Below are 20,364 nucleotides of genomic sequence, written 5' to 3' on the forward strand. Positions count from 1 at the left end.
CAGGCCAAGCAGCATCTATAGGAAGAGGCGCAGTCGACGTTTCAGGCCGAGACCCTTCGTCAGGACTAACTGAAGGAAGAGTGAGTAAGGGATACAATATCCTTGTAGGCAGGTTTGCAAGGGCTGTTACGGGGTTTAAACTAGGTTGGCAGGGAAATGGGAACCAGTGATAGGGCTGAGATGAGGCAGTGGTTTACAAGTCGATGCAGTGAGTAATAAGACGCTGAGGAAGGACAGGCAGATGAAAGGGCAAAATTGCAGTAGGGTGAATTGGAGTATAACATAGAAGCAAAATTGAAAAGGGTGATGAACACAGAACTGACAAGTGTTATATTTGAATGCATATAGTATGCAGAATAAGGTAGATGATCTTGTAGTGCAGTTAGAGATTGGCAGGTATGACATTTTAGGCATCACAGAGTCGTAGCTGAAAGAAGATCATAGTTGGGAGCTTAACATCCAAGGATACACCTTGTATTAAAGGCAGAGGGGGGTGGGGTGCCTCTGTTGGTATAAAAAGAAATGTTTTTTTACAGAGCAGCTTGTTGTTGAGCCCACTGGGGAAAGACAATTCTGGACTAAATGTTGTCTAATGAACCAGATTTGTTTATGGAGCTTAAGGTAAATGAATCCTTAGTATTCATAATATAACAGAATTCACCCTGCAGTTTGGAGAGGCAGAAGATCAGACAGATGTATCTGCATTGCAATGGAGTAAAGGAAATTACAGGGACGTGACAGAACAGCTGGCCAAAGAGGATTGAAAGGAGACACCAGCAGAGATGATGGTAGAATAGCAATGGCTGGAATTTCTGGGGGCTATTTGGAAGGTGCAGGATAGATACAAGTTCAAAGTTCAGAGTAAAATTTATTATCAGAGTACATACATGTCACCACATATAACCCTGAGATTCTTCTTCTGCGGGCATACTTAGCAAATTGATAGAACAGTAACTGTAAACAGGATCAATGGACAAGCTGTGCAAATGCAGACCTAAATAAATAGCAATAAATAACAAGCATGAAATAACAAGATAAAAGACTACTTAAGGTGAGACTATCGGTTGTGGGAACACCAGATGAATGAGTGTAGTTATCCCCTTTTATACAAGAACCTGATGGTTGAGGAGTAGTAACTATTCTTGAACCTAGTGGTGAAAGTCCTGAGGCACTTGTACCTTCTTTCTGATGGCAGCAGGAAGAAAAGAGCATGTCCTGGGTGGTAAAGATCTTTGATGATGAATGCAATGTTGCATGCAGATGTGCTCAATGGTTAGATACATCCCAAAGATCAAATATTCTTCTAAAGGGAGGATGAGACAACCATGGCAGACAAGAGAAGTAAAAGACAGCATAAAAGCAAAAGAGAGGACATATAATATAGCAAATATTAGTGGGAGGTTAGAATATAGGGTCTCTTTTAAAAACCAACAGAAGGAAACGAATAAAATCCATGAGGAGAGAAAAGATGAAATATGAAGGTAAGCTAGCCAATTAATATCAAAGAGGATACCAAAAGTTTTCTTTCAGATATATAAGGAATAAAAGAGAGTCGAGCGTGTATAGTAGACTACTGGAAAATGAAGCTGGAGGGGTAGTAATGGGGGACAAAGAAATAGCGGATGAACGGAGTAAGAATTTTGCATGTCTTCACTGTGGAAGACACTAGCAATATGCAAGAAATTCAAGTGTCAGAAGGCAAAAGTGAAAGCAGTTGCTTTTATTAGGAAGAAGGTGCATAGGAAGCTGAGATATCTGAAGGTAGACAGGTAACCTGAACCAGAAGGACTACATGCCAGGGTTATGAAAGAGGAAGATGAAGAGATTGTGGAGACTTAAGTAATGATCTTTCAAGAATCACTAGATTCTAGAATGGTTCCAGAGGGTTAAAAAACTACAAATATCACTCTACTCTTCAAGCAGGGAGGGAGGCAGAAGAAGGTAAATAATAGACCATTCGCTTGACTTCAGTAATTGGGAAGATGTTAGGAGTCCATTATTAAGGATGAGATTTCGGGGTTCTTGGACGCTCATGATAATGTAGGCCAGTCAGCATGGTTTCCTTTAAGGGGAATTCTCGCTTGACAAATCTGTTGGAATTCTTTGAGGAAATAACAGGCAGGGCAGACAAAGGAGAGTCAGTAGATGTTGTTTCCTTGGATTTCCTGAAGGCCTGTGACAAAGTGTCGTACGTGAGGCCACTTAACAACAGCCCATGCTATTACAGGAAATATACTAGCATGGATAGAAAATTGGCTGACTGGCAGGTGGCAAAGGGTTGGAATAAAAGGATGGTTGGTTGCCGGTCACTGGTAGTGTTCCACAGGGGTCCATATTGGGACCGCTTCTTTTCACATTATAAGTCTTGGTTTGAATGATGGAATTGATGGCTTTGTGGCCACGTTTGCAGACAATACAAAGATAGGTAGAGGGGTATGTAGTGTCAACTAAGTAAGGTGTCTGCAGAAGGACTTGGACAGATTGGGAGAATGGATAAAGAAGTGGCAGACTATTTTCTAAGGAAGCTAAGATCCTTCAATGTGTGCAGCAGGATGCTGGCGATCTTTTACCAGTCTGTTGTAGTGAGTGCAGTCTTATTTGCAGCTTTATGTTGCGGGAGCAACATCGGCGCTCGTAGTGCAAAAAGACTAAATAAACTTATCAAAAAGGCAGGGTCCGTCCTTGGCTACAACCTGGACTCGTTTGAGTTAGAGGTGGAGAGAAGATCACTTAATAAACTGTTATCTGTTTTGGACAATCTGTCACATCCTTTCCATGGCCTATAGCAGCTTTTTGAGCAGACTCATTCAGCTCTGCTGTCATAAGGATCATTAAAGAAAATCTTTCCTATCAAATGCAATAAGCATATACAACAGTTCATCTCTCTGCGACAGGAGAACACATCATAGTACAATAATCTATGTTTTATTATTTTGTACATTATTATTGAACATTATTGCAAATTATTGTGCATTGGTAAATAATTATTGTGTATATTATTATTCTGTACTTATTTATTTGTTAAGTCTGTACATTGCTGAGTGTGTTTTTAAATGCTGCTGCTGGAATGAAAGTATTTCCCACTCGGCATCAGTAGAGTATTTTATTATTATTATTATAAAATATAGTGTAGGGAAGTGCATGGTTATGCACTTTAGTTGGAATAAAGGCGTAGACTATTTTCTAAACAGGGAGAAATTTCAAAAATCAGAGTCCTTGTGCAGGATTTCCCTAAATGCTAATTCGCAGATTGAATCTGTGGTAAGGAAGACAAATGCCATGTTTGCATTCATTTCAAGAGAACTAGAATATAAAAGCAAGGATGTGATGTTGAGGCTTTATAAGGCATTGGTCAGACCATACTTGGAGTTGTTGTCAATGATTTCCTGCTACACCACAACACTTCCATCATCTCTCTTTGGGCCAATTTATTTAATATATGTGGATTCAAAATTCTTTAGTTCAGTATTTCAAAATTCCATAGTTTAGAATAATTGAAAATAAAACTTATGATGTTTCAATTTCTGTTTGAATTCTATGACTGCATTTGTTTCTTAATTGAGCACGTTATTAAGTGTTTTAGTTTCCTTCATGGTTTGTATTCCATGAGAAAAGTACACATGACCCCAGGACATTGAAAAATGCTGTATAGCCAATGAAATAGATCTGAAAGGTTGTCACTGATCAAAGGGGGAAAAATCAGGCTCCAATCTGAACATAGCAAGCTCCACAACCAGCACATAATACTGAACAGATGATCAGACCTAGTGATGTTAATTGGATATTTAACGTTGACAGGATATTGGATTTTTAAAATCTGCTGTTCTTTGAAATTATACCACAGGATCCTTTACATTCACTTGGTTTATTAGCACATCCAAATGATTTTTTCAATGATTATTTTGATAACATTTGAGGTTGCCAAAGATCCCCTCAGCTGATGCCTGATAGTAACTGATGCTGAGGAAGGTAATCCTCATGCCATTGCATACTCTATAGTTGTGGTCAGCTTCCCTCCATATGTCATTTTTTTGAGGTCTATCGCTCAGTTTGCAGCACATTCACTTCATGAATAGCAGGTCTTTAGCAAAAAATTCTTCTCTGATATGCAATTACAGTAAGGAAGAAACACATTCTCAACTATCAGAGGACACTGAGTGTACTCCTGTACTATTACAAAGAGGCCCAAGGCAAGCTTAAAGAAAAGCAACCTCTCTTCCATCTGGGCACATTCAAACCTGCAGAACTAAATACTGAATTTTTAACTCTCTATAATTCATTTTTTCTTCCTGTTTGTACAGGTTGAGTACCCATTATCTGAAATGCTTGGGGGTGGAAGTGTTTCGGATTGCAGATCTTTTCGTATTTTGGAATCACTATTATTTCAGACTCTGAATTTATGTACAACTGGTAACCAGTCTTTGTTTTATTCTTGTTCATCACACGTATGTACTCAGCAGTAAAAATCATTACATACTGTTAATATAATGAAAACATAATGTGTGCCGGGTAACAGCACAGCAGCATCAGAAGAGAAGCTGAATCAGCTGCTGAACGACAAACAACGGCAGGATTGTTTCCACCTATGATGCCGTATTTTGATTAAAAGGAAACGGTACACTGTATTTGTATTTTACTATTTTTTAGGTCTTATATGAGAACAATCAGCATTGTTGTGATGTTAGATTCTCATCAGTGAGGATCTTGGTGAACTCATCAATTTATTTTTCTGCTGATTCATGATCAGCAGATGCTTTAAAAATGTAATGCCGTGCCTTTTCTAAAATTTCTGCAACCAACCCACTGAATATTCACATTACTTTCAATTTTCAGTTTGTCATGATAGATCTTTGCTTGTTTCGTGGTCAGTATACCGTTAAGTGGCATATGTTCACTCTGACACTGACAAATCCACTCTTTCAACACACAATCGAGATCTTCATTTTTTGATTTATGCGTTTTTACTATTTTCCTTAACTTCTCTTCATTACAGATGTGAAGTCACTTCTCAGAACTGTCTGTGGTGCACAGAGACCTGCGTATTGCCTGGGAACTTTCCCAGCGCCTTGCGGGATTTTCCATTTGTGACGATTTGTCAATGCTCAAAAAAATTTCGAATTTCAAAGGTTTTGGATTTTGGATTTTTGGATAAGGGATACTCAACTTGTATAAGGACTGGACACTTCTAAGTTTTATCTCTTTGACTCAGATTTTCCCTTTTTGTACGTGCTGCCCTGCTCCACATGGCCATATCCTTGTCATTAACAACACATTAAACAGTCAAAGAAGCTTAACTTGATTGACTGCTTCATTAGGAAATCCTGTCACAACCTATCAAAGAAATTCCCTTTATTCCACCTATTCCCTTCTCCCCACTTCCTCTGCTTTGTCAAATTGTTTCTCTTTCTCAGTTCTGATGAACGATTCTGAGCCTAAAGCTCCAGCTGTTCACCTTTCCATAGATGCTGCCTGGCCTGATATTTCCAGCAATTTCTGTTTTTCTCAATATCAGATTTCCAGCATCTACAGGTTTTTGATAGATATTTTATTTGTTATGAAGAGCAATCCAATTACTCACACTACCCCTATGCATTCTCCATATCCATTCGAAGATTTTATCCTCTTTACATCAGTATTGAATCTGGGCCCAGCAACCCCAGTGGATACTTTCACTGCTGTGCACCTAGCAGTTTCCACTGTAGGCATGTCATGCACATGGAAAAGCACAAATATATTTCTCAACATGCACACAATGTGCATGAAAGTGTCATTTGCAAACTATAAAAAATTTTATGCTATAAATTAATCATGTAATGCATAACAAAGTTCCATTATGCAACTGAATTTCTCATGCAGTTTTTCCATATTCTCTCAATATTCATGGCTTCATGCACACCTAATCTCTTTTGGTCTAACAAAAATAATCTTCTCCAGTCCACCTGCATAAATATAACCCTCAGTCTCAATTTTGCACTTCAAAGTTTCAAAAACTTTCTTGAATTTTCAAAGGGCAGCCAAGTAAGATACAGCATAAAAGGTTACCATATAACTTAAATATATATACAGTGTATTAGGAAGAGAAGTAGCTGCCTAACAAAAAAACAAGACATCAGGATAAATACAACATTTTCAGCATAGCAATCCATCAGATACAAATTATTAACAATCTACATTAATGACTTAGATAAAAGGATCAAATCTAGTGTTGGCAAATTTGTTGACAATAAAAAGATAGGTGGGAAAACAAATGAGATAGCAGCTAATTAGGATGAGAAATAGAGACTGTTGTAAAAGAGTGGTGTATTTCAGTAGGTGATTGTTGCTATGACTCTGTAGCACAATATTGATACTACACCTGAAATGCTGCATACAGCTTTGGCCCAGTGAAGGTCTTATAAAAGTTCATCAACACAAAATAACGATGTTTCTCTTGTTACACATGCTGTCAAACCTGTTGAGTACAGCCAGCATTCCCTATTTTTAAACCATAAGACCATAAGATACAGGAGCAGAATTAGCCATTTGGCCCATGGAGTCTGCTCCGCCATTTCATCATGGCTGATCGATTTTTCCTCTCAGCCCCAATCTCCTGCCTTCTCCCAGTATCCCTTTGTGCCCTGACCAGTCAAGAATCTATTAACCTCTGCCTTAAATATATACAAAGACTTGGCCTCCACAGTTGTCTGTGTCAAAGAATTCCGGTTTCACCACTCTCTGGCTAAAGAAATTCCTCATCTCCATTCTAAGATGACAATCCTCTATTCTAAGGCTGTTTCCTCTGGTCTTAAGCTCTCCCACCATAGGAAACATCCTCTCCACATCCAATCTATCAAGGCATTTCACCATTTTATAGGTTTCAATGAGGACATCCCTCATTCTTCTGAATTCGAATGAATACAGACCTAGAGCCATCAAACACTCTTCATATGAGAATCTGTTTAATCCTGGAATCATTTTGGTGAACCTCCTTTGAACCCTTTCCAGTTTCCGCACATCCTTTCTAAAATATGGGGCCCAAAACTGCTGACAATACTCCGAGTGATGCCTCCCCAGTGCTTTATAAAGTCTCAACATTACACCCTCACTTTTATATTCGGGTCCACTTGAAATGAATACTAACATTGCATTTGTCTTTCTCACCACAGACTCAACCTGCAAATTAACCTTTAGGGAATCCCACACAATGTATTTTCTCTCCATTTAAAGAATAGTCAACACTTTCATTTCTTCGACCAAAGTGCATGACCATACACTTCCCAACACTGTATTCCATCTGCCATTTCTTTGCCCATTCTCCTAATCTAAGTCCTTCTGTAGCCTCTCTACTTCCTCAAAACTATCTGCCCCTCCATCTATCTTTATATCGTCTGCAAACTTTACAATAAAGCCATCAATTCCATCATCCAAATCATTGACATTTACCGTAAAAATTATCAGTTCCAACACAGACTTCTGCGGAGCACCACTAGTCACCAGCAGCCAACCAGAAAAGATTCTCTTTATTTCCACTCTTTGCCTCCTGTCAATCATCCACTGTTTTAACCATGCTAGAATATTTCCCACAATACCATGGGCTCGTAGCTTGTGAAGCAGCCTCATGTGTGGCACCTTGTCATAGGCCTTCTAAAAATCCAAGTACACAATATCAACCAGTTCTCCTTTGTCTATCCCGTTTGTTATTTTGACAAAGAATTCCAACAGATAAGTTAGGCAACCATGCTGACTACGGCCTATTTTATCATAGGCCTCCAAGTACCCTGAGACGACATGCTTAGTAATTGACTCCAAGATCTTCCCAACCACTGAAGTCAAACTAACTGGTCTATAGTTTCCTCTCTTCTGCCTCTCTCCCTTCTTGAAGAGTGGAGTGGCATTTGCAATTTTACAGTCTTCCACAACCATTCCAGAATCTAGTGATTCTTGAAAGAGCATTACTGCTGCTTCCACAATCTCTTCAGCCAGCTCTTTCAGAACCCTGGGATGTACACTATCTGGTCCAGGTGACTTATCTACTTTCAGTTTCTGAAGAACCATCTCTCTGGTTATGGTAACATCACACACTTCATGATCCCTGACACCTGGAACTTCCACCACACAGCTATGTCTTCCACAGTGAAGACTGATGCAAAATATTTATTCAGTTCATCTGCCATTTTGTTGTCCCCCATTACTACCTCTCCAGCATATTTTCCAGTGGTCTGATATCCACTCTCACCTCTCTTTTACACTTTATGTATCTTAAAAAAACTTCTGGTATTCCCCTTTATTATTATTGGCTAGCTTACTTTCATATTCCATCTTTACCTTCTTAATGACCTTCTTAAAACCATTGGTTTTTAAAAGCTTCCCAATCCTCTAACTTTGTATTAATTTTTGCTCTATTATACGCCATCTCTTTGGCTTTTATGTTGGCTTTGACTTTTCGTTAGCTATGGTTGTGTATTCTTTTCTTTAGAATACTTCTTCCTCTTTGGGATGTATATATTCTGTGCCTTCCAAATTGCTTACAGAAATTCAGCCATTGCTGCTTTGTCGTCATCCTTGCCAGTGTTCTTTTCCAATCAATTCTGGCCAACTCCTCTCTCGTGCCTCTGTAATTCCCTTTACTCCACTGTAATACTGATACATCTGACTTTAGCTTCTCCGATATTTTACAAAACTTCAGCTTCTCCAATACTTTATTAAAGCTATGATTTCTTCTTTAAGGAGGAATATATGTTCTTTGTGTTTTCATATGTTTATATATATATTCTTCGAAGAAAATTCAGCAAAAAGTTCACCAGGTTGATTCCTAGTAAGGAGGCTATTTCTCTGAAGAATATTTGAATAAGCTGGGGCTAATACTCAGTGGACATCTGAAAAATGGCAGGTGATCATATTGAATCACATCTGAGGGGCTTTGACAGGTAACTGCAGAGAGGGAGGTGGAACCACGGCCAACATTAAGATTGTATGATTGGCAGAGGGAGCTTGAGGAACTGATGTTGAACTCAGAATTAGACATCGTAAAAGAACATATCCAATTAAAAATACATAACTAACTTACTTGATAGGAAGCAGAAGCATATAAAAAGGTTGTTAATACATTGCTACTAACTAAACAAAATACTTAATAGATAAGCCATACATACCGACTTTTCACAGTTTTCTTTTGACGAATACTATGGTAAACACAAGAATAAAGGTTAAGTGTGCAGCAAGAAAACAATAAGCTTCACAATCAATGACTACTAACATATTAACTCCATTTAGTTTTATTTTCACAATTAAAAAATAAATGTTAAAAATCAAAAGTTCGTAATTTAACTGCTTATAATTTAACAGGTCTTTTCCCCTTTCCTGTAAACCCAGCTATCATCAGCTTGGGAAAATTTGCTTTAAATGTCTTACTCCTGCTCGATAGAATTGTTTGACCTCCATTCAGCAACTTTAATACATTGCATAACTAAGAACAGGAACACAGTATATCAATATCAGATCTTCTCAAACTAAAATGCTGATTGATGATCTGCCTTAGTACCGCATAGCTAAATGCTTCTCTTGATCTGCAACTTCACCCAACAAAAATAACTAGTAAAATGTCAATAGATTCTTTTCTTTATGAGAGTTTAGCTCTTCCAGAAGTTCATCGATACAGTAATAATCTCCATCAAATAAAATCTAGTTTCCAGTAAAGCAATGGTGTATCTTTAGAGTCTATTAAACATGGTTTAAATTAGAAAACTATTTTTGCATGAATAAATGAATACTTCCATTTAAAGTTGGAGGAGGTGAAAGAGAAATATTTATCTTTTGTAATGAATTATTCATCTTCCTTCTCCTGGCACCCCCTATGCAGGTTCAAATCAAAGTCAAAAAGAGGGCTTTCAGCATGAATGCAAAAAAGCTACTTCAGTTGTGGAGACATGCCATCCACTGCTGAATTTTCAAACCAGTAACAAGAATGAAACTTGCCAGAAAGTACTCAGTTTTAGCCAGTCGGGGATACACACATCGAAAAGCCTTATGGTAATTTCTCCCTTCAATTAAATGCTAAACTTTGTAAAGCATGCTGTACACTTAAAAGGTTGTTATGTTCATCACAAGACTGATTTATTATTAAATATTCAGATGCAGGATGAACTTCATATTCACATACGTAACAGTTCTAACTTGAAAATATGTAATTACAGTTCAACGGCCAGTACAAATGAAATGATTTATCATCACAGAAGTAAACATAATCTTTCCTATGTCTGTACTAGAGATGTATTCTTCCCAACAATTAATTGCAAATTAGGAATTCTGTTTCTTCTCCTCAACAAAAACATTTCAGCGAATGAAATTAGTTCAATCAAATACTAAAAACAATAAATTACCAGCCATGTAATAAAGAGTGAAAACAACATATGAGCAACAAAATGCAAGAGGAACTCAGCAGGTCAAGCAGTATCTGGGGAAATAACCTGTCAACCTTTCAGGCAAAGACCCTTCAACTTTGTGTTTACAGTACATAGTCACAACCATCGAGGAAAGCAAACTCAGCAAATGTGGAAAATGACTGGACAAATAACAAATTCAACCTACAAAATACTAAATACATTGCTCCAGGCTTAATGATGAACAGATTTTTTCTATCCATGTACTCACATTAAGTTGTGCAAGCAATAGTCAAATTTGGGGGGGGTGGGGGGGCTAAGGGTTGTAATAGGGAGCTCTACAGAACTAAAGCCAACTGATTCAAAGAATCCGAACAATAAAAATAACCAGTTTACCTTGGAATGGAGATATTCATAAATACTATATGCAAATTTCTTTTCAATGTGTGTTGTCATGATGTCAGAGAGAATAAATGCACAGAGCAAGATTCTGTGTGCTCACAGTCATAACTTCTGTCCAAATAAGTTTCTAATCATTGTTATTTCTCTATAGAAAAATATCGATGTGGCCAATTGAAGCCAGGTTTGTTTGCTCTAGGACAGCTAACTGTAGACATACTACAGCAATAAAGAAAAGATTATTTTTAAATGATATTCGTGGTCATATAATGTTAGGGTGGCACAATGATGTGGCTACTAGAGTCACTGACCCAGAGCTTCAATAACACAGGTTCAAAACCGACCTCTGGTATTGATTGTGGAGGTCCACGTGTTCCCCCTGTGACAGTGCGGGTTTCCCAGTTTCCTCCCAAGAAAGAGAACCTTAGAAAGTTAACTGATGAATGGTAGAATCTAAGGGGAAGCTGATGGGAATGTGGGGAGAAAATGGGTTACGGTAGGATTATCTTAAAAATGGATATGTAATGGTTGGTGTGGAGGATGAAGGACTTGTTACTTTACTGTTTCCCTCTCTCTATGACATGGTGACTTAGTGAATTGCCCTAAAGCACGGATTCCCAACCTTTTTTATGCCGTGGTCCAATATCACTGAGCAAGGGGTCCATGGACCCCAGGTTGGCAACCCCTGCCCGAAAGTTACTCTGATGTTGCTTGCAACTCGCCTCCAATGGTACTTACTGCGGCCAAGAAATAATACGTGTAGAAACAGCAAAACAGAAGGAGAGTCAAATACAAGACATATCTTGTACAAATATCGGCAGCCAGATGCAAAATGATATTGGTGAAAGCCCAGTGTTACAAGAGGAAACATGAACACAAGATAGGTTTTTTAATGCACAATGCATACAAACAAATGAGCCTCATAGCTGCTACCATGTGAGCTTGTACAAACTGTTTCCTGTATAGCATAAATTGTTTGAGAAATTATGCAATAAACTTTGCAGTTCTTTTTTTCCAAATTCCAATTAATTTTCCTCCCTTCCAATATTACAGGCAGGTATAGACTGGTGCTGGAAATCCTGAATATCTCACAACAAATATAATCACTTTCAATTAAGAAGAATATTAATATTTGACTATAAAAGGTTTCATAAGCAATCTCTACCCAGGTCCTATTCAATGCCACCATGTACTCATGCCTATCTAGGATGGTTATCATATACTAAATTATTTTAAATTGTCCCTGTCCATTACATGGAGCACTCTGCAAATATTACTACAGTCTTCTGAGAACAGGTTATTAGAAAGAAAAACTGGCACTTCAATCTGTTTCACAATTTTCATTTACTAAAAGCACTAATTTCACAAAGGTTCTTTAAGCCAACTGGTCTTAAGCACAGATATTATCATTTCTTTCATGTTGTTAACTCAAATATTGCTTTTTTGTCATTGTTAAATTTTATCAGGCAACTTTAAAAACTCAGATTTCATTAACACTCAAGTATTCATTTTTGAGCACTACTAGCAAGGCCTGCATTTACTAACCATCTGTAACTCCCCTTGAGAAGACAGTTGCAATCTACCTTCTTGAAGCACTGCATTCATATTGATGAAGGTATTCTATACCGCTGTTGCGAAGGAAGTTTCAGGATTGATAAAGGAGCAGCGGTATATTTCAAAGTCAGGATGATAGGCAAGTTGAAGGGAAAGCTGCAGGTTATTTTCTCTTGCTCTTGAAGCCCTTGTCTTGGTGATTGAGTTTGCACACTTGGAAAGCCCCATCAGATTAGCACAACTGCAGCCTATTTACTACATGGCATATACTATAACTACTGTATGCAGATAATGGAGGAAGTGAATATTTAAAGTGGTGGATGAAATACAAATCAAATGAGCTGCTTTGATTTGCATGGTATTGAGTTTCTTGAGTATTTTTGGCACTACATTCATCCAGACAAGTGAAGAGTACTCCATCATGAAGGTGGTGGAACAAAACTTTACACAACCTCTGATAACACACATAAAAATTGCTGGTGAACGCAGCAGGCCAGGCAGCATCTCTAGGAAGAGGTACAGTCGACATTTCAGGCCGAAACCCTTCATCATAATTAACTGAAAGAAGAGATAGTAAGAGATTTGAAAGTGGGAGGGGGAGGGGGAGATCCAAAATGATAGGAGAAGACAGGAGAGGGAGGGATGGAGTCAAGAGCTGGACAGTTGATTGGCAAAAGGGATATGAGAGGATCATGGGACAGGAGGTCCGAGGGAGAAAGAAAGGGGGGGGAGCCAGAGGATGGGCAAGGGGTATAGTCAAAGGAACAGAGGGAGAAAAAGGAGAGAGAGAGAGAGAGAAAAAAAAAATTATTATTAAATAAATAAATAACAGATGGAGTACGAAGGGGAGGTGGGGCATTAGCGGAAGTTAGAGAAGTCAATTGTTCATGCCATCAGGTTGGAGGCTACCCAGACGGAATATAAGGTGTTGTTTCTCCAGCCTGAGTGTGGCTTCATCTTGACAGTAGAGGAGGCCGTGGATAGACATATCAGAATGGGAATGGGACGTGGAATTAGAATGTGTGGCCACTGGGAGATCCTGCTTTCTCTGGCAGACAGAGCGTAGGTGTTCAGCGAAACGGTCTCCCAGCCTGCGTCGGGTCTCGCCAATATATAGAAGGCCGCATCAGAAGCACCGGATGCAGTATATCACCCCAGCCGACTCACAGGTGAAGTGTTGCCTCACCTGGAAGGACTGTCTGGGGCTTTGAATGGTGGTGAGGGAGGAAGTGTAAGGGCACAACCTGTGATCTATTTTTGTATCCACAGTATTTACTTGGATGGTCCAAATTAGTTTCTGATCAACAGTAATACTAGGATGATGGTATTGGACTGAGTAACAGCAATGCCACTGCATGGCAAATAGAATAGGTTAGAGCCTCTCTTGATGGAAATGGTCACTGTCTATCACTTCTCTGCATTTATAAGCCCATGTATGAACATTCCCCAGGTCTTGCTAAATGCCTTTTACTGAGGAGTTGGAAATGGAATTCAACATCATGCAATTATCAGCAAACATTCGTACTTCTGGACTTGATGATGGAAACATGGTCACTGTTGAAGCAGTATCCTGAGGAACTCCTGTAATGATGATCAGGGGGTAGGACAATCAACCTACTTTCATCTTCATTTGTATGAAGTATGACTCCAACCATCCGAGTATTTTACCAGGGCTTCTTATTGCTGCACTCAATCAAATGCTGCCTTACTGTCAAGAATAGGCGCTCGTTCCTCATTTCTGGGATTCAGCTCTTCGGAGTGACCGTAGAAAGGTTTGGATATTAATGGTCCTCACAAAACCCAAACAGGGCATCAACAGGCAGGGTATTGGTAAAATGATAACTTCCAACACATCGGTCTGCCTTAAATATTTAAAAAAAAAATTAGGCAACTCACCCTTTCACAGATACTTTTCCTCTTTCTGGATGATCAGACCAGCTGCTTTGTGGGTATTTTTTCCCAGTTAGGTAGTACCTATCCATTAGTTAAGGAATAAACATAGGCAAAAAGTAACAATTTACATAATGAAGAATTCTAGCTTTGTGATTTTATTTTATGATATGAACTGTAATGGAGAGGAAGTAATATATTCAGATACTCTTGTTTCATTATGAGGCAAGAAGTTTTAAGACTTAAGTCTGAGAAGAGTTGAAAGCCCAACAATATACAATATATCTTCTAATCAGGGTGATGTACAGCTTGGAGGGAAACCTTTCAGTGGTGGTGTTTCCATGTTCTTGCTGCATTTGTGGTAAAGGGTATGCAGAAATATGGAATAAGCATAGATAGCGTCTTGGTGGCATAGATGTAGTGGGTCAAAAGGGCCCATTTCTTTGCAGTACTATCTCAGTGTTAACAATCAGTTATTACATTATTAGCCTGCATCTGTACAGGGTCTTTTTTTTTATTCACCAGTGCATCAAAGGCCAATGTTAATGCTGGCTCACCAGAGATACACTGTGGCAATGCAGACCAGGAACACCACAGATTTATTTTCTAATGTGTTGAGATAAATGATTCTAGCTAGAACTGATATATTAGTTGCGGATAGTCAGAATAACATAGCATAGAAGGTGGTCATGCTGTCAATCCAAGCCTACAACAACTTTGAAACAACAATCTAGCCAGTTTCATACCCTGCAAACAAAATTCCTTCTTTTCAGCTCTTTAAGGAACAGTGTAATTTAACCTACTTCCACTGCTATTCCAGTCAGTAGAATTGAAATCCTAACCACACACAGCAAAAGTAAGTGTTTTCACACATCACTTTTGGTTCTCTTGCTAATCACTTTTATTCGTTGTTGCCTGTTTCTCCACCATTCTGTCAATAGGCCTATTTCCCTGTGCCTACATCCTTCATTATTCCAAATGACTTGGTCAGAGTTCCTCACAAATTACACCATTTCAAGAATAACCCAGTTTCTCTGGCCTTTAAATATTTTGGGAATTCCAGTGCCTCATCCTGGGAATTGAATTCATAAATCTCTTTCGCACAAAGCCCGTCGGTGGTGTAGTGGCATCCGCACTGGACACTGAGATGAGTGGTCCCGGGTTTGAATCCGGCCGGCTCCTTGCACGCATTCCATCCGTGCTGGGTTGAGCGCCGAGCTAGCAACTCGGCCTCATAAAACAAAACAGACAAATGCTAAACAGGCAGCAAGGTTGCCGCCTGATGTACCACAAGGTGTGGAGAAGAACAACCTCAACTACTTTTGCACAGTCACCAGTCTTCATATTGTTATTACTAAGCGCCACCTAAAGCTGAACACAGTACTCCAACATCCTTATTTCTGTATTTCATACTCATGAATCTGGAAGAATCACAAGGATGATTTACCTTGACTGCTATCAAGCTATTCCTATTGTAAATTAGGAAACAGATTGGTACTTTAAATAGAGTTTGAGTACACTCTCCTTATCTGTATTTTTCTTCTTTCAAGTTACAACAAAGAGTTCTGGACCTGAAGTGTTGATCATTTCACCCTCCGCAGATGTTCTCTGACCTATTTTATTTTTCCAGCATTTTCTGTTTTCTGATTGATACCTACAGCAAATTCCAGTCATAGCGTTGAAAAATAGTACAGGAAACGCCTGCATTATGGCCATTCAGGTAACAGAAATTCACCCTTACAGAATTCACAAATCACTACCCAAAAACTTAAAAAATAGAATAAAATTCATTCTCAAGGAATTTGTATTAGAAAGGTAAATAAATGAACCCAAATCTTATTTCATTTGAACATTTTTTTTTATATACATGCACAGCTTTGGATAATGGAAATTTTCAATACAGTCCATTTTCTAGGTCAAACCCTCCCCAAGGTATGCAGGGATTGCCTGTATCATCAATAACAAGGATACTCTTCCTCTTGTAACATCTTCTCAATAACTGCTCTATTCTCCTCACTGAGAGAACTATCCAAAGTCCAGGACTGTAAGTAGAAAATAAAAGGATCAAAGTCACAATAAAATCAAAGTTTTTAATCTTCTACCAATGCCAAGAGACTTAGTCACTTTCTTTTATTACTATATGTCAGAGTTTGGTGTGCATATATACAATAATATCAACTATACTTTGAAACCTCCTAATTAAGTATAATTTTTTTAGATATTGTGATGTACTAATATAAACGTGTTATTTTTTATTATTCTAATTTTCCACTTTCTCAGGTTCAAAAGGGTAAACCACAAGATGCGTTGCATAAACTTGGTTAAAATTAACTGACATATTAGGTTAAAAGATAACCCAGTTGAAGTATTTAAAACTGAGTGGATACAAGGAAGTACTAAAGGAATATGGAACAAGGTGGAAGAGTATCTAAATTAGTCTGCCTTCGGGAAGCACGATTTTCCACAAAGGAATCAGTAATTCCTTTACCCAAAAGATGGATAACGTAAGGTTCAATGAAAATTTCAGACAAGGATTGAAGGATTTTTACAAAATAGGACTATCAGAAATTATGGATCAAAATACAGATAAGTGGATTTAGGGTGCAGATAAATTTTACCTAATTAGAACAAGCTAAGGCAGATGAAGTTCTTGGTTTCATCTTATATTCCTCAGAAGGAAAATTTAAAGAGCTTCCTTTAAAGGATATTTTCCATGAAATACGTCGGGTGTTTTAGGCAGTTAAAATAAGCATCTGAAAGTTAATTATCAAGAATTGAGCTTATATAATTTGTTCTTAATCAGCAAGTAATAAGCAATCTTAAATTTCACGACATATGTCAGTGATATTGTACCTGAATCTGATATAGGCTGTTTCAATGTGAGTGAACATATCATGTCCACTGTGGAAACTATTTGATGTACAAGAGGTTTTTAAAATGGTAGAGCCTTTTAAAACTGAAAATAAATCTGAAAAAAGATATACAAATACTTGCAGTTTCGAGGAGTTTACAAGTCAAATGGTGCTGAAGAGAAAGGTTTAAATCTCTGGCCAAATTAAGAATGACAAAATTGCCATATTAAATTAAATGAATCCAATAATAAAAGCTGTCATTTCCTCACTAAACATTTATTTGTCTATTTTTCAAGTGATAATCATAGTATGTGAGCTTGGCTGGTAATGATCGGTTCATTGAACAGTTAACCAATTAAAATGGTAAAAATAAACTGATGCTTCTCAGGAATTTGTATTTTAGTCTTACCAAAATGCCACTGTTACTTCTCCAGGAAGAATCCAAATAATGGTCCTGCAGGAATCCGGGAACTGTACCACCATCCTCACTTAAAACACAAATAATATTTTTAAAGCAAACACAAGGAAATCTGCAGATGCTGGAAATTCAAGCAACACACATCAAAGTTGCTGGTGAATGCATGCTCCTCTCATATCCCTTTTGCCAATTCCCCCCCTCCCGCTTTTCTTTCTCCCTAGGCCTCCTGTCCCATGATCCTCTCATATCCCTTTTGCCAATCACCTGTCCAGCTCTTGGCTCCATCCCTCCCCCTCCTGTCTTCTCCTATCATTTTGGATCTCCCCCTCCCCCTCCCACTTTCAAATCTCTTACTAGCTCTTCTTTCAGTTAGTCCTGACGAAGGGTCTCGGCCCGAAATGTCGACTGTACCTCTTCCTAGAGATGCTGCCTGGCCTGCTGCGTTCACCAGCAACTTTGATGTGTGTTGCAATAATTTTTTTAAGATTTATTTCACTGCCACTACATAAAAATTTATCCTGAAATATACATATGATTTGATGAATTTTCCAACAGAATTCAGCCTGGAAGTCAGTCTGATTCGAATTCTGTTGCAATAGATGAGGAGGAAGTGTTTTCTTCTTAAAGTTAAATTACACAGAATTCAAGTGATGACTGCAAATCTGTGACTGTGGCAACATTTTTGGTGATCATGAGGGACAACAAAATTAGGAAGATTTCTTTGAACATTTGGGGCCATCATCTTGTGGACAGCAATCAAGAGGAATGGATTTCCATTATCACAGGTGAGCGGTAATTTCTTGTGAATGCTGCTTATCGATGCTATATGCCTGTGATGCTGCTGCAAGTAGGTTTTACATTGCACCTCAGCATACATGTACATAGAATATATAACAGTATAGCACAGAAAAGTGTATACCCTTTGGCCCACGATGTTGCGCCAACTTTTTAAGCTACTCCAAGATCAATCTAACCCTTTCCACCCCAAAACCCTCCATTTTTCTTTCATTCATGTGCCTAAGAATCTCTTAAATGTCCCTATTATATTTGCCTCTACCACTATTCCTGGCATGTATTTGTGCATATGACAGTAAGCTAGACTTTGACTTTGGTCAGTAATTACAGCATTGGTCAGCCAACAGGGGTCATAGTCACTGACTGCATCCTGGAGTCACTCACCACTGGAAAAAAAACGGGTATACAGCCCACCATGTCCAAGCCAACTCTCAAATATCTGTACAAATCTATTTACCAGAACTTGGTCCACAGCCTCCTGTGCAGTCAGGATTTAAGTGCTAATTTACATAGTTCTCACTCATCAGTATCAGCTTGTTGTCTACAACTATCAATTCTGCAACATTCAAGATCCAATCACTCTCTTCTTCCTCTGATCACCTCTAAGTCTCTCAGTCTAAACCCATGACATCTAATTTTAGATACTTGTTCAAATGGTGGATAGTATCCTACTATCTATCCTATTAATACCTCTAATTTTGTGTACCACCCGCAGATTTCCCTTCCCGTCCACACCAAGGACAAGCCCAGTCTTTCTAATGCCTCCTCAAAATGAATTGCTCAATCCAGGCAATTGCATCCTTCCCAAAGTGTGTTGATCTAGTAGGACTTCCTCAAAGCCAATGTTTAACAACTTCCATAACCTCAAGCAGTCAATGTATGCCTCAGTAAACGAAGGCAAGTATATCAGACATGGTCACCATGTATCTGTGCTGCTATCTTCAGGGGTCCAAATAATCAACATCCTCTGTTTAATATTACCCCCACTATCCCGCCCCCCCAATCCTTACTATCCAATGTATATGGCCTACTATTATTAGTCTTCCCAAAGCAGATACCTCACACTGAGGATTAAATTCAATCTGCCATTCGTCCATCAACCCATCAGTATCAATTTGTTGTCTACAACTATCAATTTTGCATGCCAAAGTCTCAAACACCAAAATGAATGACTATTAAGTGTTGAATGAGGGATTCAGTCACTGCAGGGTACTATCAAAGACCAAGGTGGGATTAGACTCAGTCACTGCAGCGTTTCTGATCATAGGAGAAACTCGGTAATCAGAGATTAGGTCACCAATTGAAGGAAGAGGTATGTTGATCACAAAAAAAGTAGTTATTAATAATCAGAAGGGAACAGAGATTCACCTCAAATTGGGAGCTGCATTGAGGGAGATGAGAAAGTGCTCTTGCTCTGCCTAGATCAGCAGACTACTGGAAAAGCATTATATTTTTCTGCATAGCTCCATTTGGGATTTCTTGGTATCTGGAGATCCCAACCAGTTAATACTACAGCTGGAAAATGGACAAAACCTGAAGAAACCCCAGTTTTAATTGCAAGTACCCTTCACTACAATCTAATGAGGCAAGTACCAGATCCACTGGGTTTCAGGGTTTATTTCTAAAGTACTCTAACTCCATACTTCCAAGGTTGAATTTGTTTTTACTGCCATTGTAGTGACAACAGTCACAGCTGGTGGATGCTATGATACACAACTTCCAAATTTTTCAATTTATATTTGAAGTACAATTCACAGATAGTACAGCACAGTGCAGACCCTTTGGCTCACAATGTTGCGCCGAACTTTTAACCTATTCTAGATCAATCTAAGCATTCCATCCCCTATAGCTCTCCATTTTTTCATCCTTATGCCAATCTCAAAAATGTCCCTAATATATCAGCCTGTACCACTGTGTAAAAAAAATCCTACCTCTGACATTCCAGCTATACTTTCCTCCAATCGATTTCAAACTATGCCCCCTTGTTTCAGCCATTTCCATTGTCCACTCGATCTACGCCACTTATCAACTTATACTCCTTTATCGAGTGAATTTTCATCCTCCTTCACTCCAAAGCAAAAAGCCCTAGCTCGCTCAA

General features: G+C 38.5%; 1 protein-coding gene across 1 annotated transcript in view; it reads right to left on the reverse strand.

Moving 5' to 3' along the window:
- Positions 1-20,364, reverse strand: part of mysm1 (Myb-like, SWIRM and MPN domains 1) — a 106,678-nt gene that overhangs the window by 82,304 nt on the left and 4,010 nt on the right. Inside the window, exons 2-5 of the mRNA XM_063064256.1 lie at positions 17,463-17,541; positions 16,173-16,243; positions 14,208-14,285; positions 9,132-9,161 (exon numbers count right to left, since the gene is read on the reverse strand). Of these exons, the coding sequence (XP_062920326.1) occupies positions 9,132-9,161; positions 14,208-14,285; positions 16,173-16,243; positions 17,463-17,541 (258 nt within the window). The remainder of the gene's footprint in view (positions 1-9,131; positions 9,162-14,207; positions 14,286-16,172; positions 16,244-17,462; positions 17,542-20,364) is intronic.

This window comes from Mobula hypostoma, chromosome 12 (genome assembly GCF_963921235.1).
Source record: "Mobula hypostoma chromosome 12, sMobHyp1.1, whole genome shotgun sequence".
Taxonomy (NCBI): domain Eukaryota; kingdom Metazoa; phylum Chordata; class Chondrichthyes; order Myliobatiformes; family Myliobatidae; genus Mobula; species Mobula hypostoma.